At 48.1% G+C, this 19,363-nt stretch overlaps 1 protein-coding gene across 2 annotated transcripts in view; it reads right to left on the bottom strand.

The window, feature by feature from the left end:
* SEMA6C (semaphorin 6C) overlaps positions 1-19,363 on the bottom strand; it is a 163,798-nt gene that overhangs the window by 49,152 nt on the left and 95,283 nt on the right. For both annotated transcript variants that reach the window (XM_075607766.1, XM_075607768.1), the window contains exons 3-6: positions 2,217-2,403; positions 1,473-1,587; positions 440-497; positions 220-276 (exon numbers count right to left, since the gene is read on the bottom strand). In XM_075607766.1, coding sequence (XP_075463881.1) covers positions 220-276; positions 440-497; positions 1,473-1,587; positions 2,217-2,322 — 336 coding nt within the window. In that variant the 5' untranslated portion in view covers positions 2,323-2,403. The remainder of the gene's footprint in view (positions 1-219; positions 277-439; positions 498-1,472; positions 1,588-2,216; positions 2,404-19,363) is intronic.

The raw sequence follows: 19,363 nt of genomic DNA, 5'->3' as shown, positions 1-19,363 counted from the left end.
TGCCAAACACAGAAGTCTGGCCGCCTTTATTAACATAGGACTACAATTCCCAACATTTCCTGCTGCTAGGTAAGGGGATAAGTGCAGGAATCCTTCCAGCGACCAGCAGCCTGTGGTTTGGACACTGCTGTAGTTAAAGATACATAGCATCATATGTCCTTCCTGCAGGTCAGGACCATAAACATTAATACAGGAGATAAGAGGTCACAAGTCACCTACCTGCTGTTTGCCTCTCATAGCACAGTTATCCATGTCCTGTGTCTTCCATGTTATATGCTAAAATAAAGAACACAGCATTAGTCACATGGCCAGGACAGATTACCAATAAAACGAGCCTGCAATGCATCGCAAGTCCCTCTGCCCGCCGAAGGGTTACAATACCCAAGCACATTCCGAGTGCACTAATGCCAAGGCCAGATACATAGAAACGGCTTCTTACTCTTTCTACTGAAATGGTCTCCTTGGCTCTCCTCAGATCAATGGCATACACATGATCCCTGGAAGAGAGGAGATACACGCAGGTAAGGGAAGGGTTTAGGGTGCAGAGAAGCCACGAACACAACACGGGCGCCGCCGCATGCGAGCCACGCAAAGCCGTTCAATATCTGCGTGATATAAACGGTTGTGGTGTTATATAGGCAAAGAAAAGGGGGAATTATGTAGTGTTCTGGAAACACTCCCCAAATGTACTCCATAAGCACCTAAATACACTAATTACTAATAAATAATACATATCTTTATTGTGTAACGCTATTAAAGCTGCAGATCAAGCAATATCCTACATGTGGTTCTTTTTTTAATAAATAAGTTCTGTACTATGAAAAAATACTTGTAACATTAAAAAAAATAAAAATTCTGAATGACATTTTTAACGTATTATAATGTAACAAGCATTTTGTGTTTCTATAGCAACCATTTGCAAAGTCACATCCCCTTCCTCTTCTGAAACAGGCTCTGGCACACCCCTTTTTGAGCCCTGCCCTCTCTCTAGCAGTGCACCAATTGTATCTAGTGACTGCCTGGTCACATGATCTTCCCCACAGAACTTTGCATCTTTGGTCCTCTTCTGCTGCACTGGCAGCCATTTAATGAACCCCTGAGTCGAGTCTTCGCCGACAGATCACAGGGGAACGGATTGCTCAGCAACTTAGCTAATTACTTATTGTGTGGATTGTATTGATACACATATTAAAGGAACTGCTTCTTTAATGAGCATAGCTCACTCTCCCAAGGATGTTCTCTTTGGGGGCCAAAAACGTCTGGAGTGAGCTAGGCTTGTAAGTGGCTCTTAAAGTTGGGGCCCAAATTTACTAAGTGGTGCTATTGCAAAAGACATCTTCTGGTTCCGGGAGATACCTTCGTCGTATTACAGTAAAGCTTGGTAAATGTGGCTGTAAGTGCCATACCTTGGTCTTTTTGACAACTGCAAAGTAAATAAGTATGATTTCCTCCTGATACGTTTCACCACTCACCGTGCAGCTATGAACAAAGTCTGATTCAGCTTAAGCATCTTCTGAAAGTCCAGACCGAGCTGGGCGCTGTCATCGTCACTCGTCAGTCCGCGGAACCCCGGATAGGAGAGCGTACCTTCGCAAAAAAGGAAACAGCATCACTCATTAGGTAGTTACTACTGTTATATGGGGCAACCAGGTTTGGTGGGGAGGGGTGAGTTTCCTAGGGTGAAACTGTTAAGGGGACCACATTAGGTCTCAGGAAAGCAGGCAGGCTAAGAGGGCCAAATGGTTCTTATCACCTGTCCGTTTTCTGTGTTTCTCATAGGGAGAGAGAGTGAGAGGGACGTAAGACAGAGTATTTCCACATAGCTTAAATGTATGAGATGGATAGTCAAAGAAATGTTACGTCAAGGGGTCATGCTCCGGAGCTGAAGAGTTGTATATTCAGGGAAATGGTGGGAAAGGCCTTTGCCAGTGAAAGAGTAGTGGGTTCAGGGAACTTGCTCCTAATGTACAGTAGATGAAGGGGTGGCCAAATGGTAATATTATTGTCTTTGAGGCTGGTAAACCTGTTTCCGGTCTAAGCTCTTCAGGACAAAGACTGGACAATGGTTGTACACACGAGAGAGTGGTATGGACATGCCGGGTAGAAAAGAGATGGAGATTGGAGCCGAGATCGAGGAAATGCCCATTGTTTGGTCTTGCAGGAAGACGTGCCAAATGTCAGATATTTGGGGGGGTGGGGGGGAAGTCCGAACTTACTGGGTAGGTCGATGGTCCTGAGGGGAGCGAGGTCTTTGGGAAACACTAGTGCAGAAGATAAACACTGGCCAACGAGAAGAATCACAGCAAGGAACACGTGGGACATTCTTGTGTCCTTCAAAGGAGAGTGGAAGGGAGCAGGGAGGTGTCCAGTCTCTAGGGAACATTCATTCTGCTCCTGGAGGTCCTGCAGTCACAAAACAACACCATTGTTTTAGAGCAAGAATATATCAAGCACAGAATACAACGCAACTTTGCAGCATAAACAAGCATACGCTTGCCATTAGTCATATATAACTGTATCCATTTATCTTTAAATGCTAATCGTGTCTGTTTTAATTTCACACAACATAATTCTGTCTCCATAGACATTTAATGTGATGAACCTTTTGAACTCCATTGCTAAAAAACCCGGCGTTTGATTAATAGGAATGGTGATACAATCTGATAAAATGCCTAGCTGTCCTGTTGAGTATACAGTGTATTTATTACCATTGAGCCTCTTGCATATTGTCTAATATCACCACCCCCCCACCCCACTTCACTTCTGCTGGCCGATTGTCCTGCGTTTCATGTAAGCAAGAGGCATTTATCTGCACTGAAAATTCCAGTTTGACAAGCAGCACTTATTCCATTTAAAGCGATACAGAACACGGCTCACTGAAACAGCAACAATGTTAATTACAGAAATCTTTGCATGGCGTAATGCGGCTATTAACCCCTTGTGCACCGTGTTACAGGCCTGCTCAGAAACGTGGCAGACAACAAAGATACCAGCAAAGTTTCCATCTTTTTCTTGGCAAGTATCTTGAAGCAGGGAGTGGATTATATAACACTGCATACTGTATATTTGTTTCTCGCATCCCAATGTTCTACAAGGCACTTTAGGGGACTTCAGTCTTGTGGTAATAATGGAAAAAGTGGCTTTGCAAAACGCTGCGAGTACATTAGAAAGTCCAGTCTGGTTTTTTAAGTGCAACTTACTGCAATCTCACTGTTCTTAGCCCAATGGTGTTTAGCCAAATGGTACATTGAATTAGAGAAAACAGACGATAACTGGTAGAAGGTCGGTGGGAAGGGAGGCAGTTTTTGCAGAGGTCCCTGCCGTGTTCCCTTCCCAGTGTGAAAAGCCCAGCACGCGGGACGCACACGGGGCCGTGAGTGAATGAGGAAAATAACTTCAATTATTTGCAACCAGATGGAAGCAAATGGACAGGAAATGAACCCTAAAAGCATGGCAGGCAGACAGAGAACCAGAGGAGTACCTCCCCGGGATAATAATGTCAGGCTATTTCCAAAGCCCAAATTGAAACAAAATTGTCCTCCCGAACGTACAGGAGATGGGAGAGTAATGTCTTATGATTCTCAGTAATGACTTAGCGGCTGTAATTAATTGGATATGCTCGGCGGGGCTTGTGCTATTTAAGCTGTGTGTGGCATCGGTAAACAGCTGTGGTGCATCTTCAGGAGCATGTTTGTAGGCTATAGTCCTAGAGGGTACGGTGGGCAGGATCTGCATATTCTTACGGGCAAGTTACCGACTATTATTACGATTACCATCTGCTCGGTAAAATAAGAGTATTTATTGAGATTTCAGTCCACTTGGTAACTGGCACGCGTACATAGGGAAGGCAGAAAGCACCATTTGGTCCACATGGAATGCTCATGTTTGGTACCCAATGGATTCTCTATCCAGTGTCTATTCTTTTACATCCACACCCGCTGCTGGCAGGCCGTTCCATGTAAGCACTGCCCTTTTATTAAAGAAGCTCATTCTCACATTTTCCTTTAGGTTTTATGCAGATTAATGGTTCTTTTGGCTAGGTCCTTTGCTTGCCAAGTAATTATGGTGCTATTATTAGTGAAACAGATAAACATAAGTAGCTGAATGCTTGAATTCCCTGTTCCCAAAGAAATAAAAAAAAAAAAACATTTTCTTTTTTATAAGATACTAACAAGATGACTGTTACTTTAACTCTCTAAGCGCCACAAGGGTCAGGAACGCATTGCTGTCCCTTCTGGGGGTTAAGGATGATTGAATCTTTCTAAGGAAGACAATTAAAGTGATAATAATAATAACTTTATAATTCCCAATGGGACTCAAATTGCGTCACAATTACAGTATAGCGTGTATGCAGCACATAGAAATGTTACAAACACAGACCCTGCCCAGGTGAGTTTACAATCTATGATTTTGGTGCCTGAGGCACATGGAGATAAAGGGCCTCATGCAGAGAGCAGCGCAGTAACAAACTGGCGGATTGAAGTATTTCTACATAAAATGGCGAGAATTAGCCTCCGTATGCAGAAAGCAACGGTAACCGACATTAATCGCATGAAGGAATATGGAGCGTTGAAATTGGCGCGAATCGCGCTGTTTGAAAGTGCTATACAGTATCAGCTATCTGTATTGGATACGCTTTGCGGGGGGCCAGCGGGAGGAGTTCCCACCCTCATGGTCCTAGCCTGTCGCAAAGGGTTTGCATTCACACGCTCACCCCACACCCATACACGAATACACCAAGTACAGTGGCCAAATAACATCGTAAAACACCCCCAAAACACCCAGACTGAAGCTGTCATCGCATGTTAACACCTTCATTGCCCTAGCGGTTTCACGCTAGGGTAATTAAGTGTTATGTTACTGCTTTTTTCATACGGCTGCAGCATGTAGAGGGCCTACAGTGTGCATATTTATGGTTATAACATCAGGAGCCCCCATGCAACCATCTGCGCCGGAACACAAGAGCTGGTTTGTTTTGAAACGTCATCCGTAGCGCCAGTCAGCTAAACGGGTTTGCCAACTTTTTCTGGCGTGCAGACTTGGAGAACATCTCTCCATTTCTTTGGCGCAACTCTCTCACACATGCTGTTCGCCCCTTCCTGCATACGGCGGCTTAAAAAAGTGTCAAAATGTAGGTATTCGCCAGCGGCGCGGCGCGTTTTAACAAGGTTAAAAAAAAACTGGCGCTTTTTTCTCATTTTCCCTATTACGCGCCAATTCTTCTATTTCTACTTACAAATCTCTCTGAAAACTGGCGAAACCGCGAGTTGCGCTGCTCTCTGCATAGGCCCCTATGTGACTTGCCCAAGGTCACAAGGAGCTCACACCGGGAATTGAACCAGCTGATCAGTTGGACTGTCCCAGTGAAGGGTGGTAAGTTTGGGATGTGCTACGGATGCTCGCCTGTGCTTTAGAAGTGAGTGGCATTACTCAGAATGGGCAGTGCCCTGTATCTATAAATAAAGGTGTCCGACCTTCTTCAGCCCCCCAAGGACAGCTGTTGAGGGGTTACAGTTACACCGGGTGTCAGTGTCGCGTAAAGCTGCCGGGACAGCCAGAGCCAGGCTGTGAGAGGTGCAGAACTCAGCTCACTGCACTCACATGGAACGGAACCTCAGTGCGTACAATGTAACACCCCTAGTGGCGTCTCGCATACAGCAGCACCTCGCTTTCCGTTTTCCAAACACGCTTATTATTACCAAAGCAACAGCAAGAAATCGGACGTTCCAATTTGCTGGAGAATTTCACTGAAATAAGCATTTCGGATTTGGGCTAAAAATATTCCCCAACACGCCCCCTTGAAAATTAACATGCAGCACCGCATAATGATGCTAAGTATCTCTGTACACTTACACCCACCTAAAGCTTTGTCTGAAGAGACAAAAATAGCAGCGTTAATGCACAGACCATAGTGTGTTCTGTGACACTCATAGCGCGTAACGCCCTCTATCCCAAAGTAATGTCAAACAAGGGGGTTACTTCCGCACAGGGGAGTCTTCTCTGTTCATTATTGGAGAACACAAGTAAATTATTGTTAGTAAAAGATTGATAAAAACACGGCACCATACAGTGATGATACAGAATATTTCTGAGCATGCCCACGTCTCAGACACATCCTCAAATCTACATCACCCCATAATCACACGGCATACAGTGCAGTGAGGGATTCTGGGTAACGACATGCAAATGAGCCCTCAAAGTACAAAACCTTTGGTATCTCATTACCCAGAATCCCTGGCTGCTAATTTAAAGAAATATATACTCCTGTGGTTGCTGGGGCTGTCTTTGCAAGAAGTATTAGTGGGTGCACAGTCTTGGAAGTCATACTCAGTTTTGGTTTCTGTTGCTGCATGTTAAATCTGCAAGGTGTATGAAATACTGCCAGTGGGTTGCGGATCGGTGCATCACAAGCTCCGAAGGGGTCAGTATCCTGAGAATCAAACAGTGGCGGGTGTAAGTGACATTGGGCATGATGAGAAGTGGCAGTGTGTGTGTGTGTGTGTATGCGACACCCATTCATTCTCAGCTGCGAGCGGGAAGAGGTGTCCGCGTACGCTTTCCACCTTTCCCCGCCCCTTCGGAGACAGGGTTTAAATTGAGTTGACGGGGAAAGCCCTACAGAGGCGTCTTGCTCGGATAAACTCTCCATTACATTACAAAGCCGTGGCATGATCTGCTCCGCTGGCTCATAGGATTTTATTACCTGCGCTCCCTGTCTCTGGGTGCGTGTCACACACGCTTCTCCTCCCTGCGTTCTCTGCCGGAAACATTCTTATAGCGCTCTGCTATTTCACTGTCTGTTCCCAGATGCGTTATGTACAACGCAACCAGCCTTGCACCGTATGTCGGGTTTGGGATGTATGAACAACGCGGCGCAATAAAGACGTCTTGTAGCATCAGCAAATACATACCATTTAAGAGAACTTCCTGACACAGTTTCTTAAACGTCGCTCAGATTGGTTGGGGCAATTGAAATGGCGGCCAAAAAGCAGCAGTGCTGTGTCAGGCGTAAAAAGTAAAAAATAAAAGAAAGAGATCGACAGTGCCGTTGAGCTTCAGGCATCGCGACCATGTGATCGCTTGTGTGGTTGCAAGCCTCATGGTGCTGATAGGGTTAATGAGCTGTGCCGGATTACCGTCACGATGCTGTCTGCGTCACTGCTACCCTTTTGCTAAATTACCCTCAATTCTCTTCCCCAAAAGAACCCCTCAGGTCAGAGGTTCGCAATTCCAGTCCTCAAAACTCCCCAACAGGTCAGGTTTTGAGGATATCCCTGCTTCAGCACAGGTGGCTCAATCAGTGGCTCAGTCGAAGACTGAGCCACTGATTGAGCCACCTGTGCTGAAGCAGGGATATCCTGATAACCTAACCTGTTGGAGAGTCTTGAGGACTAGAGTTGATGGGAACCCCCTGACTTATGTAGACATGGCACAATGAATGCATTTGCTTGGGGAGCCGTGGGGCTTGGGACACAGCCAAGAGGCTGATGATCATTCCTGTGTCCACTGCATCTCTTTTCCCAAACTTCTCTTGCTAGACTCTTGGAATGTTAAAGTCCCAGAAGGCCCACTGTTCCCACAGTTTGTCCCTCTCTGGGGTCTGAGAAACAGGGCTGCGGGAATGACCGTGCAGTCAGAAGGGGACTGCGGTTCTCACGCTCCCCGCGTAGACGGGGCGAGGGGGGGGGGGGGGGAGGTCAGGTTCTTTCCTAAGAAACCTTCTCTGCAGAAGAAAACAAGAGCTGTGCTACGGATGTGTTACTTGGTGTCATAGTCGAAAGACACCAGCATATACCATAGTGCAGTACAACGGGTATGAGAGATAATGTTATTGGCTGTGTGGTGTTTTTTAGGGAGGTTTCATTTGGCCAGCGTTCTCTTTGAGAAGGGTTTAGCTGGACACATTGGTAATAATGTACCAAGCAGGAGTTTTGCATGCGGGTTCTGAACTCCCACTTCAGAGACTGGCACCTTGCTTGTTCAATGGTGTCAGCGGGTTAGGCTCCAAGGACCTTCTTACAGTTAACCTCAGTATTTATTCACTTGGCAATTCTCCCTAGAATATTTATTTTGCAGGTGAAAGCCCCCTTTTATTGCCTCCTCCTCCTACACCTTCCTAGGTTCAACATCAACTTCTAAGACCCTAACCAGGGGAAATCCAGTCCTCAAGGGCCACCAACAGGTCAGGTTTTCTTGGTATGTATGTCCCGCTGCAGAGTGGCGCGGGTTCCAATAACGTTGAACGTACAAGAGAGTGTTTAAAACATCACGTCTCTTCTTCCTTTGCATTGATATGTGCAGTATACTCGGGCAGCTGTATGTCAATACATCGTCTTGTTATTAAGTACTAATTATTCCTCATTGACCTTTGTCTCACCTTCATCTGTATGCCTCACTAATCTCTCCTTTCAGTGTCTTATCATTGATCATTCTCTCTCACACCACACACACACACACACACACACACACACACACACACACACACGCCCCCTCTCTCTCTCGCACCTGCCTCTATCTCTCTCACACCTGCCCCATCTCCCTCTCACACACGCCTTTAACACCTGCCCCATCTCTCTCTCTCCCACCTGCCCCCCCTCTCTCACACCTGCCCTCTCTCTCTCATTCACACCTGCCTCTATCTCGCGCTCTCACTCACTCTCACACCTTCCCCTCTGTCACATACACACACACCTTTAACACCTCTCACACACACCTGCCTCTATCTCGCTCGCTCTCTCACTCACACCTATCACACCTGCCCCCTTCTCTATCTCTCACACCTGGCCAGGACATACTTGAAAACGAGAGGTGACTCTCAATGTATTACTTCATTTAATTTTATAAATAAATTAATCTCTTTCTGTCTCACACACCTCTCACATCTGCCTCTCTTTCTTGCTCTGTCTCACACACCTGCCTCTATCTCTCTCTGTCTCACATCTGCCTCTCGCTCGCTCTGTCTCACACACCTGCCTCTATCTCTCTCTCACACACCTCTCACACCTGCCTCTCTCGCTCGCTCTGTCTCACACACCTGCCTCTATCTCTTTCTCACACCTGCCTCTCTCTGTCACATGTGCCTCTATCTCTCTCTCTCTCTCACACACCTCACACACCTGCCTCTATCTCTCTCTCTCTCACACACCTGCCTCTATCTCTCTCTGTCTCACACACCTCACATCTGCCTCTCACTTGCTCTATCTCTCTCTCACACCTGCCTCTCTCTTCTTTCACATTTCTCTCTTTTTCCATACTCATCCTGTCCTCTCCTTTTCACTCTTCTTCCCTCTGCTCCCTCTTTCCTTGTTCTCTCTCTCCCCCTCACCCAAGTTTCTCTTTCTCCTTTCTTCCCATCTTTGTGTGTGATCTCTTCCTCTTCACACCCTCACTCCTATCTTATGTTGTATTTCTTCCTTTCGTCACTCTGCCCTCTTTCTTTTCCATCCCTCTCCTGTTCAGTGTCTCTCCCACTCCCCTCTCTCTCTCCCACTCTTTCCGTCCTCTCCGCCTCTTCCATCAATACCTTCTCATCTCTTTCTCCGCTGAGTAAAAAACACAAACAAGTTTGCTAATAATAACTGCGATGTATTTTCGCTGCCTGGCAGTGCGGTTCCTGCGTCAGCGCTCAGGATATGTAATGTCTCCCAGAATGAAAGTCATTGTACTCATTCTCAATTTATTACCAGTTACATATTTCGTTGTGAAGTTCTTCTGCTTGAGACGAGCAGGTAGCAGTTAATTAAGCCCTGCAGGCAACGTGGGCATCATCGGCGCTCTGCCACTGCCGGTCCTGTGATATCTGCTGCTCTAATTGGCACAGGTAACCAGCAAAGCTCTGGGATACACGGGCAGAGTGACCTGCAGGCAAAGCAATGGGTCAAGGGGGAGGCTGGCACGGAAGTGTGCGTCACACTCTGTATAGCAACAATAGGGTGAAGGAGCGGCTCGGTGAGTTAAGACAGGGGAGCGCAATCTTTTTTCCCTGCGCCCCCCTGCCGGCTGTTCCCCTCTGCGCCCCCCCCCCCCTTACATTGCCTCCGGCGTCACGTTGCCATGGCAATGTGACGTGACCTCGCGGCGCCAATTGACGCCGCGTTGCCATGGCGACGAGTCTACAGAAGCAAGGTAAGTGCAGTTTACAGAGGCCTTCGCCGCAACCCCGGCACTTAATTTAAGTGCCTTCGGGAAGTGCGTGAGGCCTCTAAACCCTGCGACCCCCGCAGAGAATATCGCACCCCCCTGGGGGAGTGCCCCCAGTTTGCGCACCGCTGAGTTAAGACACTAACTCTGATAGCAAGGACCCTGAGTTTGTAGCCATGGAACCTGGTTCAATTCCCGGTGTCGGCTCCTTGTGACCTTGGGCAAGTCACTTTATCTCCCTGTGCCTCAGGCACCAAAAACATAGATTGTAAGCTCTGCGGGGCAGGGACCTGTGCCTGTAACATTCCTACATTCTGCGCGCTATACTGTCATTGTGATTAGCTTTGAGTCCCTTTCAGGAAAGCGCTATATGAAATAAAATTATTATTATTGTCAACAATCTTTCTTACTAATCTTCTCCATCACTTGGGACCTCTTGGCCCCTGCTTTCTGGATCTTGAAGTCATTCTCCATTTCCGAGCGATCGGCCCACCCCACACCCATGGCTATCTGTCTGGGACACTGATAACACTTATTAAATGCATATATTACAGGACATGTACAAATCCAACAAATTAGTCCTGATGAATTAGATTGTAAGCTCTTCGGAGCAGGGACTCCTTTTCCTAAATGTCACTTTTATGTCTGAAGCGCTTATTCCCATTATGTGTTATTTGTACTATTTGTTATTTATATGATTGTCACGTGTATTACTGCTGTGAAGCGCTATGTGCATTAATGGCGCTAGATAAATAAAGACATTCAATACATACATACATGTAAAGAATCCATCATACGTATAACCCTATATATCCATATAATTCCGCTATTCTGTACCGCTACGAATGCAGAGCCTCAGAAATTTATAAACAAGCACTTGATAAAAATAGCCTGCTAATCCCCGTCTACTCTTCCCCCACCACCTCCGCGACTAATGCATCCCCGCATCCCTGAGCGCTGAAAGGCATCGGGCCTTTTTACGTTTTTCTCCTGTCGATTTGTTAATAAATCCGCGCCAGTCGGATATTTCAGCTCTGAGATACCGCGTTAGGGTGGGGGGGCCCTGCTGGGTTTCCAGGCGGACAGCTTTCTGCCTGCGCTATGGGCTGTGCATGTACAGAGCAGGTAGTCAGCCCTATAAACACTGGCGGAGGAGGGGGGGGGGGGGGGGGAGAGGCGTACGTATATATCCCTGCTCTGCAGATGTGGACAAAGAGTTTGACCTTCCCAGCTGTGTGACCCAGCAAAGCATGACTGTAACCGCTCTGAGGTAAGTAGCAGATCTCAGGAAGTGAGATATCAGATACATGCCACGTTTATGCCCTAAGAACAGGTGGGAGCAAATACTGATTGATGTAAAATAATAAGAAAAAGTTACTGTATAGGTTTGTAACTAAAAGTCAACAAAAAAGTAGTGATACTCTATACTCTCCCATAGCATCACACCTGATCCACGGCCGATATTAAGGTCCCTGTTACTCCATATTATTGTTGTTATTGTTAGAATTTATTTGTTAAGGGCCCACATATTCCGCAGTGCGGTATAATGGGGGTACAGAGTGATCTATATTCTAGGGTTGCCAGGTGGCCTCTCCGAAAATACTGGACACAATGGTAAAAGGTACGACGCGCTCGAGACACACACGCACGCACACACACCCCTCTCTCTATGCTGTTCCCTCCTCTCCTTGGCTACACCCCCAGGCTCCTGACACATCCTCCTGATTGCTGCATTTCTCAGCAGCAGCCAATCAAAATTTAGGAAAACTGCCCAGCCCCCTAGCAACAGACCTGCTCGGAGAAACTCATGCCCCTCAAGCCGGTCAGGTCACTATGTCCAGAGAGGTAATACCGGACACATACATGTCCAGTATTACCTCTCATTTTTTACTCAGTGTCCAAACACAGGACAGTCCGGATCAGTACTGGACACCTGACCACCCTATGACATAAACAGAATGACATACCACATAAGGCCAGAAAAGATCAAACAGATACGCAAGGTAATGAGGGCCCTTGACCCTAGGAGCTTACCCTCTAGTAGCATACAGATCATCCGCTGGCCGTTTGTAGGACGAGACATTGACAGGAGAATTAGAGGATTATAAGAGTGGGAGGAAATGTGTTGCTGTAATATGAGGTTCTTCAAAGCCTGAGGGTGCTGAAGCGTTGGTGAATCTATCTGCACTACGGAATATGATGGCACACTATAATGCAGGGGCGTGCAAACTTTCCCCCCTACGCCCCCCTGCCTGTACTCCCCCTCCCCATGCCCCCTCCCCCCCCACTCGCACCCCCTCTTTACCATGTCTCCGGCGTCACATGACGCAGAGGGGTCACGTGACGTCACGATCCCCCGGCATTTAATTTAAATGCCTTGTGGAAGAGCGCGGAGGCCTCTGCAACCGCAGCGTCCCCCCCAGTAAAATCTCGCGCCCCCCAGCTTGTGCTCCCCTGCTATAAAGTAATCATGTCAAATGTTATAGAGGTCAAAGAACTTCCACCATTATTGAAAACAAAGCTTATGTTTTTTTAGCAACATAGGTTTGGATAGAGATCCGTGTCCCGTTCTCTGCCGGTGGGACGAGCAACGTGACGCTTTTTTCCACGCATTGCCAGCTTTCCTGGTAGCAAAAAGGTGACAAAAAAACAACAACACGGCCGCAGGATATTTTTATTCACAGGTTCGCTTGGCGTCAGAACACATCAGTCTATCGAGAACAGCATTGGCTTGTTTCCTGGGAGTTAAAGTACATAGCCTGCAGCCATGTTATATTATATATGTTACCCCCTTTCCCCTATGGCTAAGGGAAACCGCCGGCGATTACGCGTGCTGCTGTTACCTGTGAGGCTCACAGGAGGCCAAAGCCGCCGCCCCTGGGGTGCTATATCTCGCGGTGCAGCGCCTCCACCTATGAGGATCCCAGCGTAAGGGGGATGAGTCCTCATAGGAACCAATAACTACTATACAACCCGGTATAATATAACTGCTTTACTGTATTACTGTATAACAATATATATCACATCAATACAATACACTAACATCAATGGTGGTTCCCCGAAGTACTGAGGGTGCCCTGGGCACCAAGAAGGCACCAAGAACAACAGTGTCCGCAGAGCAATCCCACCCAAGTGTGAGGTAGAGCTACCCCCTGGGAAGTGTAGGTGCACGGTGGTACCTTCCTGGTCAATGGTCCTGACCAGGGAACACTTGCGGAGCAGAGTTGGATCAGGTCCCACGCGGCGGGGCCTCCATCATAAATCCCCTCACACCTTACGCTCCAGGCCGCGCACGTGTGGGGATGGCTCCAGCTGGAGAAGCTTGCTTCTAGCAGCCACACGCAAGGCCGTCCGTCTGACGGAGCAGTGGTGCCTGTTGCAGCTCTATAAGGGAGGGTCCCTATCTAAGGCCTTCCCTGCAATACTATGCTCAATAGTGGTCGGGGCCTAACTGGGGCCTTAGGGCAACGTTCTGGCCTAGTCCAGGGGCTTACTTGCTCCCTGGACACGTCCGATCTCCTTGATGGCTCCCTCAGGACTAACCACGCTGGCATCTCATCCCGCCGAGATCCGGATCCACAAAATGGCCGCTCGCCAGTAGGTGCAGAAAGCAGAAGTTCAGGCAGGAGGTACTGGGCACTAATCTATCAATTTACAGGAAACTCCCCCAGGCGGATTTGCCATGGGGCTGATGCCAGCTCTATTAGCAGGAAGTGATAGGGCAGGATGGGCAGCGCCCTTCTGTGTTACATTGTCATGGGAAGTAGACCGTCTATAGCAGGGGTGGGCAACTCTAGTGCTCAAGGGCCACCACCAGGTCAGGTTTTCAGGATATCTCTGCTTCAGCACAGCTAGCTAAATCAGTGGCTCAGTCGAAGACTGTCCAGCTTCAGTCCACAAGGGCCACCAACATGCCAGGTTTTCAGGTCTTTGATTGAGCCACTGATTGAGCCACCTGTGCTGAAGCCGGCATATCCTGAAAACCTGACCTGTTGGTGGCCCTTGCAGACTGGGAGTTGCCCCACCCCTGGGCTATAGGCAGTAGGTTCCTCCTCTTTCACTGTGTCACTCTGGAGTGAAAAGAACAGACTTAAAGAGCCAACAATAATAATAATATAATTCTTTTTTCTTGTACATCAAATTTGTGCAGGCAGGAATTCCCTGCCCTTCTGCCACTGTGTTGCCCTGTGGATTAGGGTGGCCGTAGTGTCTCCGTGGCAGGAAGAAGCAGCCGCTGGCCAGTGTGTCACTGTGTCACCTTGTGGTAAGAGAGACTAAAGGTTCTTTTGTGTCTTATTTCTGCATGACATCATGATATGGGAGAGAAATGCTCCAGATCCCCTCTGTCACTGTCTCTAAACACTGCGGTTACTTACTCTTGGATGGGCCATTGGTCGCTTGCATCTGTGTGCGGCTTTGTGTTAAGACAGACTTACTGAACTAAAGATCTCTTCTACTTCACAATAACAGGAGGGGTTGAGGGGGGGGGGAGTCTCGCTTCACTGCTATGTATTTGTGTTGACATAAGTAAGTCACCTTGATTAAATATAGTTCCCGTTTTGCCAGTCTCTAATGAAAGATACAGACTTCATACACTGAGGCCGTTCCTTTATGGCATCGGGAGTTGGGTTACGAAGGGCAATGCATACACTCCATCTTAGTGCAATAGATGATACTCTCGTGTATAAGATCATTTTGGACTACAGTGAAAGATACTCCAGGTTCTGTATTGTATCTATTGTATCTAAATTCTATAAATGCTCCTAATAGTTCTATCTTAAGGCTCCTTAACACTCCCCACCCAGGAGAGGAGATGCTGGGTACATGCCAGCCACCTGAGCCATCTCTCTGCAGACATCCCTGCACATCCCCACGCTTCCTCCCCGGGGGAAACCAGGCATAGCCAATTATAAAGTCAGCCAGCTCCGCATCCTGGGGGAGATTTGGGAGAATTGTCAGCTAATGCTTTTTCTCCCTGTTTGACTGCTGAAAAGGTTGTTATTTTTATGGGAATAAAGCTGTGTTTTTTTTTTCTTTTTCTAAACGAAAGTAACAAACAGTAATCAGGTCACATTCTTGCGATGTGATTGTACGGTGTCCTAATTTGTGCTGGTTCCCAAGCCACCGTGACGACTATGAGAGGAGAGGATTATTAGCACTTATATAATTCTACATTCTCCGCCCCTCCCTCATTTACCTCTTTGGCAATGAAGTGGTTAACTCAGGCTTCTGCTTGGCTTAGAATGGGCAATTGTATGTATGTCTATTTATATAGCGCCATTAATGTACATAGCGCTTCACAGCAGTAATACACTTGACAATCATATAAATAACAAATAATACAAATAACACATAATGGGGAGAAGTGCTTCAGACATAAAAGTAACATTTAGGAAGAGGAGCCCCTGCCCCGAAGAGCTTACAATCTAATTGGTAGGTAGGAAGAATGTACAGAGACGGTAGGAGGGCGTTCTGGTAAGCAATTGTATTCTCCTCCTCTTCACTACTTGCCCCCTACATATTTGTAGACAAACATAATCTGCTAGCGTAATGGTAAACTGTAGACATTTTTGTGTGCAGTAAAATTGTGCAAACAGTTTATTCCTCTCTGCCCAAGCTACCAAAACCCTTAACTGAGCGCTCTTCAGGGCAGGAATCTTGATCCTGGTGTTATCAGACGCAGCCCTATGTGAGACGTCAAGAATAATGCATTGGCACATTTCAGGAGGTTGGGTCTTCTTCAGTTGGGAAATGGGACACCTCGATTACAAGCTTTTGGGTTGTGTTATAGCTACACACAGGTGGTGTTGTATTCAAGCACAGTGCTTCACAATTGGCGTACACTTATTGCAGCGTAAATAGATGAAGCCAGGGCTGCAGACTTCAATTTGTTGAAAGAGAGAGAGACCCACAAACTGAGAAGGAAAAAAAAATGAAATGAAACTCTTGGAGTCTAGACGCAAAGACTTTGTTGATCAATCATAGTAGCGTGCATAGCATACAGATGGAGGCCGGGCCTTTAGCAATATCCCAGGATCCATCATTGCTGCTGGAAGTTTAAAGGTCAGCGTGTTTGTAATGCAAGACACGGCAGCCACGGGAGATAATCCCTGAGCCAGTCTCCCGCATGGCATTACAGTATCTCGAGACACATTCAAGGGACCCCTAAATCTCAGATAGAGCAACGCAGTCTTCAGATGGCTATGTGCTTTTATCTTCTAATCACCTTAAAACCGGAAACCCGCTCCAAAATACACCCAGAGCCAACTTCATAACATGCTTTGTCCCACAAGTACAACCTTTTATTCTTTTCCCAAACATCCCAGAGGCGAAGGAGTTATTGATCATTCATATTTGGCTTGGCTTTGTTAGTTTATCTGGCAGTTTAAGAGCCATCTTACTGTATCCCGGGCACCTTGTTTTTTTAGGGTTCACAGTAATGGAAATTAGCACAAAGACACTGAGAGCACACACAAAAAAAGCAGCGCTAACTTACTCAGTGCCCTACTGCAGGGGCGCTCAACTCCAGTCCTGAAGCCCCCTCCCCCCAACAGGTCAGGTTTTCAGGATATCCAAGCTTCAGCACAGGTGGCCTGAAGCAGGGATATCCTCAAAACCTGAGCTGGTGGGGGAGTGGAGGCTTGAGGGCTGGAGTTGATCACCCCTGCTCTACTGCTGTCTGAAAAAAGTGCACACTGGGTGGTATTACCAACCTGCCTTCCAGTCCTTATGAGATGGGGTCCAGCCCAGGTTTTCCATAGAGATACAGAAAAATGACCAAGCAGTACACATGGGGATTTGAGATGGGGGAGGAAAGGGACAGTACTGCACTCTAAGGACATGGAGCTAGGCTGCTGCAGCAGCAATATGAATATTTCCAGGCCATATAACCACTGTCAAAGCCATTACCCGGCCCTAGTGCCAACACGTCTGTGTGGAACGCCAGAGCAATGTCTTCCACTCCAGTAACTATGAGGTTAATAACGAAACAAGCCAGCATAACCTGTGCAGAATGCTTCAGATCACTATCTAATTAGTTAGGTGCTGTGTAGTACCAGTGAGGAGTGTTGTAATTGCAAGGTAAAGACACTACTGTATGTGATAAACAGCTTCGGAGTGTAGAAATAGCAGATATGGTGCTTTCACTGAGTACCGTATGAGTGACAGTGCACACATGTGTGGGTCTGTTTATCAAAATCAGAGGTGAATGTGTGTCGGGGAGGCAGAGCCGTGTGTGTGTGTAGGGGAGGTAGAGCTATGTGTAGCGGAGGCAGAGCTGTGTGTCTGTGTGTTTTGGAGGCAGAGCAGTGTGTGTGTGTTGGGGAGGCAGAGCTGTGTGTTTGTTGGGGAGGCAGAGTTGTGTGTGTGTTGGTGAGGCAGAGCTGTGTGTGTGTGGGAGGCAGAGTTGTGTGTGTGTGTGTTGGGGAGGCAGAGTTGTGTGTGTGTGTGTTGGGGAGGCAGAGTTGTGTGTGTGTGTTGGGGAGGCAGAGCTGTGTGTGTGTTGGGGAGGCAGGGCTGTGTGTGTGTGTTGGGGAGGCAGGGCTGTGTGTGTGTGTTGGGGAGGCAGAGCTGTGTGTGTGTGTTGGGGAGGCAGAGCTGTGTGTGTGTTGGGGAGGCAGAGCTGTGTGTGTGTGTGTGTGTTGGGGAGGCAGAGCTGTGTGTGTGTGTGTTGGGGAGGCAGAGCTGTGTGTGTGTGTGTTGGGGAGGCAGAGCTGTGTGTGTGTTGGGGAGGCAGAGCTGTGTGTGTGTGTGTTAGGGAAGCAGAGCTGTGTGTTTGTGTTGGGGAAGCAGAGCTGTGTGTGTGTGTGTGTGTGTGTGTGTTGGGGAGGCAGAGCTGTGTGTGTTGGGGAGGCAGAGCTGTGTGTGTGTGTGTGTTGGGGAGGCAGAGCTGTGTGTGTGTTGGGGAGGCAGAGCTGTGTGTGTGTGTGTGTGTGTTGGGGAGGCAGAGCTGTGTGTGTTGGGGAGGCAGAGCTGTGTGTGTTGGGGAGGCAGAGCTGTGTGTGTGTGTTAGGGAAGCAGAGCTGTGTGTTTGTGTTGGGGAAGCAGAGCTGTGTGTGTGTGTGTGTGTGTTGGGGAGGCAGAGCTGTGTGTGTTGGGGAGGCAGAGCTGTGTGTGTGTGTGTGTTGGGGAGGCAGAGCTGTGTGTGTGTGTGTGTGTGTGTGTGTTGGGGAGGCAGAGCTGTGTGTGTGTTGGGGAGGCAGAGCTGTGTGTGTGTGTGTGTGTGTTGGGGAGGCAGAGCTGTGTGTGTGTGTTGGGGAGGCAGAGCTGTGTGTGTTGGGGAGGCAGAGCTGTGTGTGTGTGTTGGGGAGGCAGAGCTGTGTGTGTGTGTTAGGGAAGCAGAGCTGTGTGTTTGTGTTGGGGAAGCAGAGCTGAGTGTGTGTGTGTGTTGGGGAGGCAGAGCTGTGTGTGTTGGGGAGGCAGAGCTGTGTGTGTTGGGGAGGCAGAGCTGTGTGTGTGTGTGTGTGTGTTGGGGAGGCAGAGCTGTGTGTGTTGGGGAGGCAGAGCTGTGTGTGTTGGGGAGGCAGAGCTGTGTGTGTGTGTGTGTGTGTGTGTTGGGGAGGCAGAGCTGTGTGTGTTGGGGAGGCAGAGCTGTGTGTGTTGGGGAGGCAGAGCTGTGTGTGTTGGGGAGGCAGAGCTGTGTGTGTTGGGGAAGCAGAGCTGTGTGTGTTGGGGAGGCAGAGCTGTGTGTGTTGGGGAAGCAGAGCTGTGTGTGTGTTGGGGAAGCAGAGCTGTGTGTTTGTGTTGGGGAAGCAGAGCTGTGTGTTTGTGTTGGGGAAGCAGAGCTGTGTGTTTGTGTTGGGGAAGCAGAGCTGTGTGTTTGTGTTGGGGAAGCAGAGCTGTGTGTTTGTGTTGGGGAGGTAGAGGTGTGTGTGTGTTGGGGAAGCAGAGCTGTGTGTGTGTTGGGGAAGCAGAGCTGTGTGTGTGTTGGGGAAGCAGAGCTGTGTGTTTGTGTTGGGGAAGCAGAGCTGTGTGTTTGTGTTGGGGAGGTAGAGGTGTGTGTGTGTTGGGGAAGCAGAGCTGTGTGTTTGTGTTGGGGAAGCAGAGCTGTGTGTTTGTGTTGGGGAAGCAGAGCTGTGTGTTTGTGTTGGGGAGGTAGAGGTGTGTGTGTGTTGGGGATGCAGAGTTAGAACAGCGGCGCTCCTGTAAATAAGGCCTGAGGTGCAGTAGCAGATTTAGAAATGAGACAATTTACCACGTTGGGTAAGTCCCGTTGCGAGAGGCA

This window comes from Ascaphus truei, chromosome 7 (genome assembly GCF_040206685.1).
Source record: "Ascaphus truei isolate aAscTru1 chromosome 7, aAscTru1.hap1, whole genome shotgun sequence".
NCBI classification, from domain to species: Eukaryota; Metazoa; Chordata; class Amphibia; order Anura; family Ascaphidae; genus Ascaphus; species Ascaphus truei.
The sequence above is the reverse complement of the archived record's forward strand: the minus strand, read 5'-3'. Positions and strand labels throughout refer to the sequence as shown.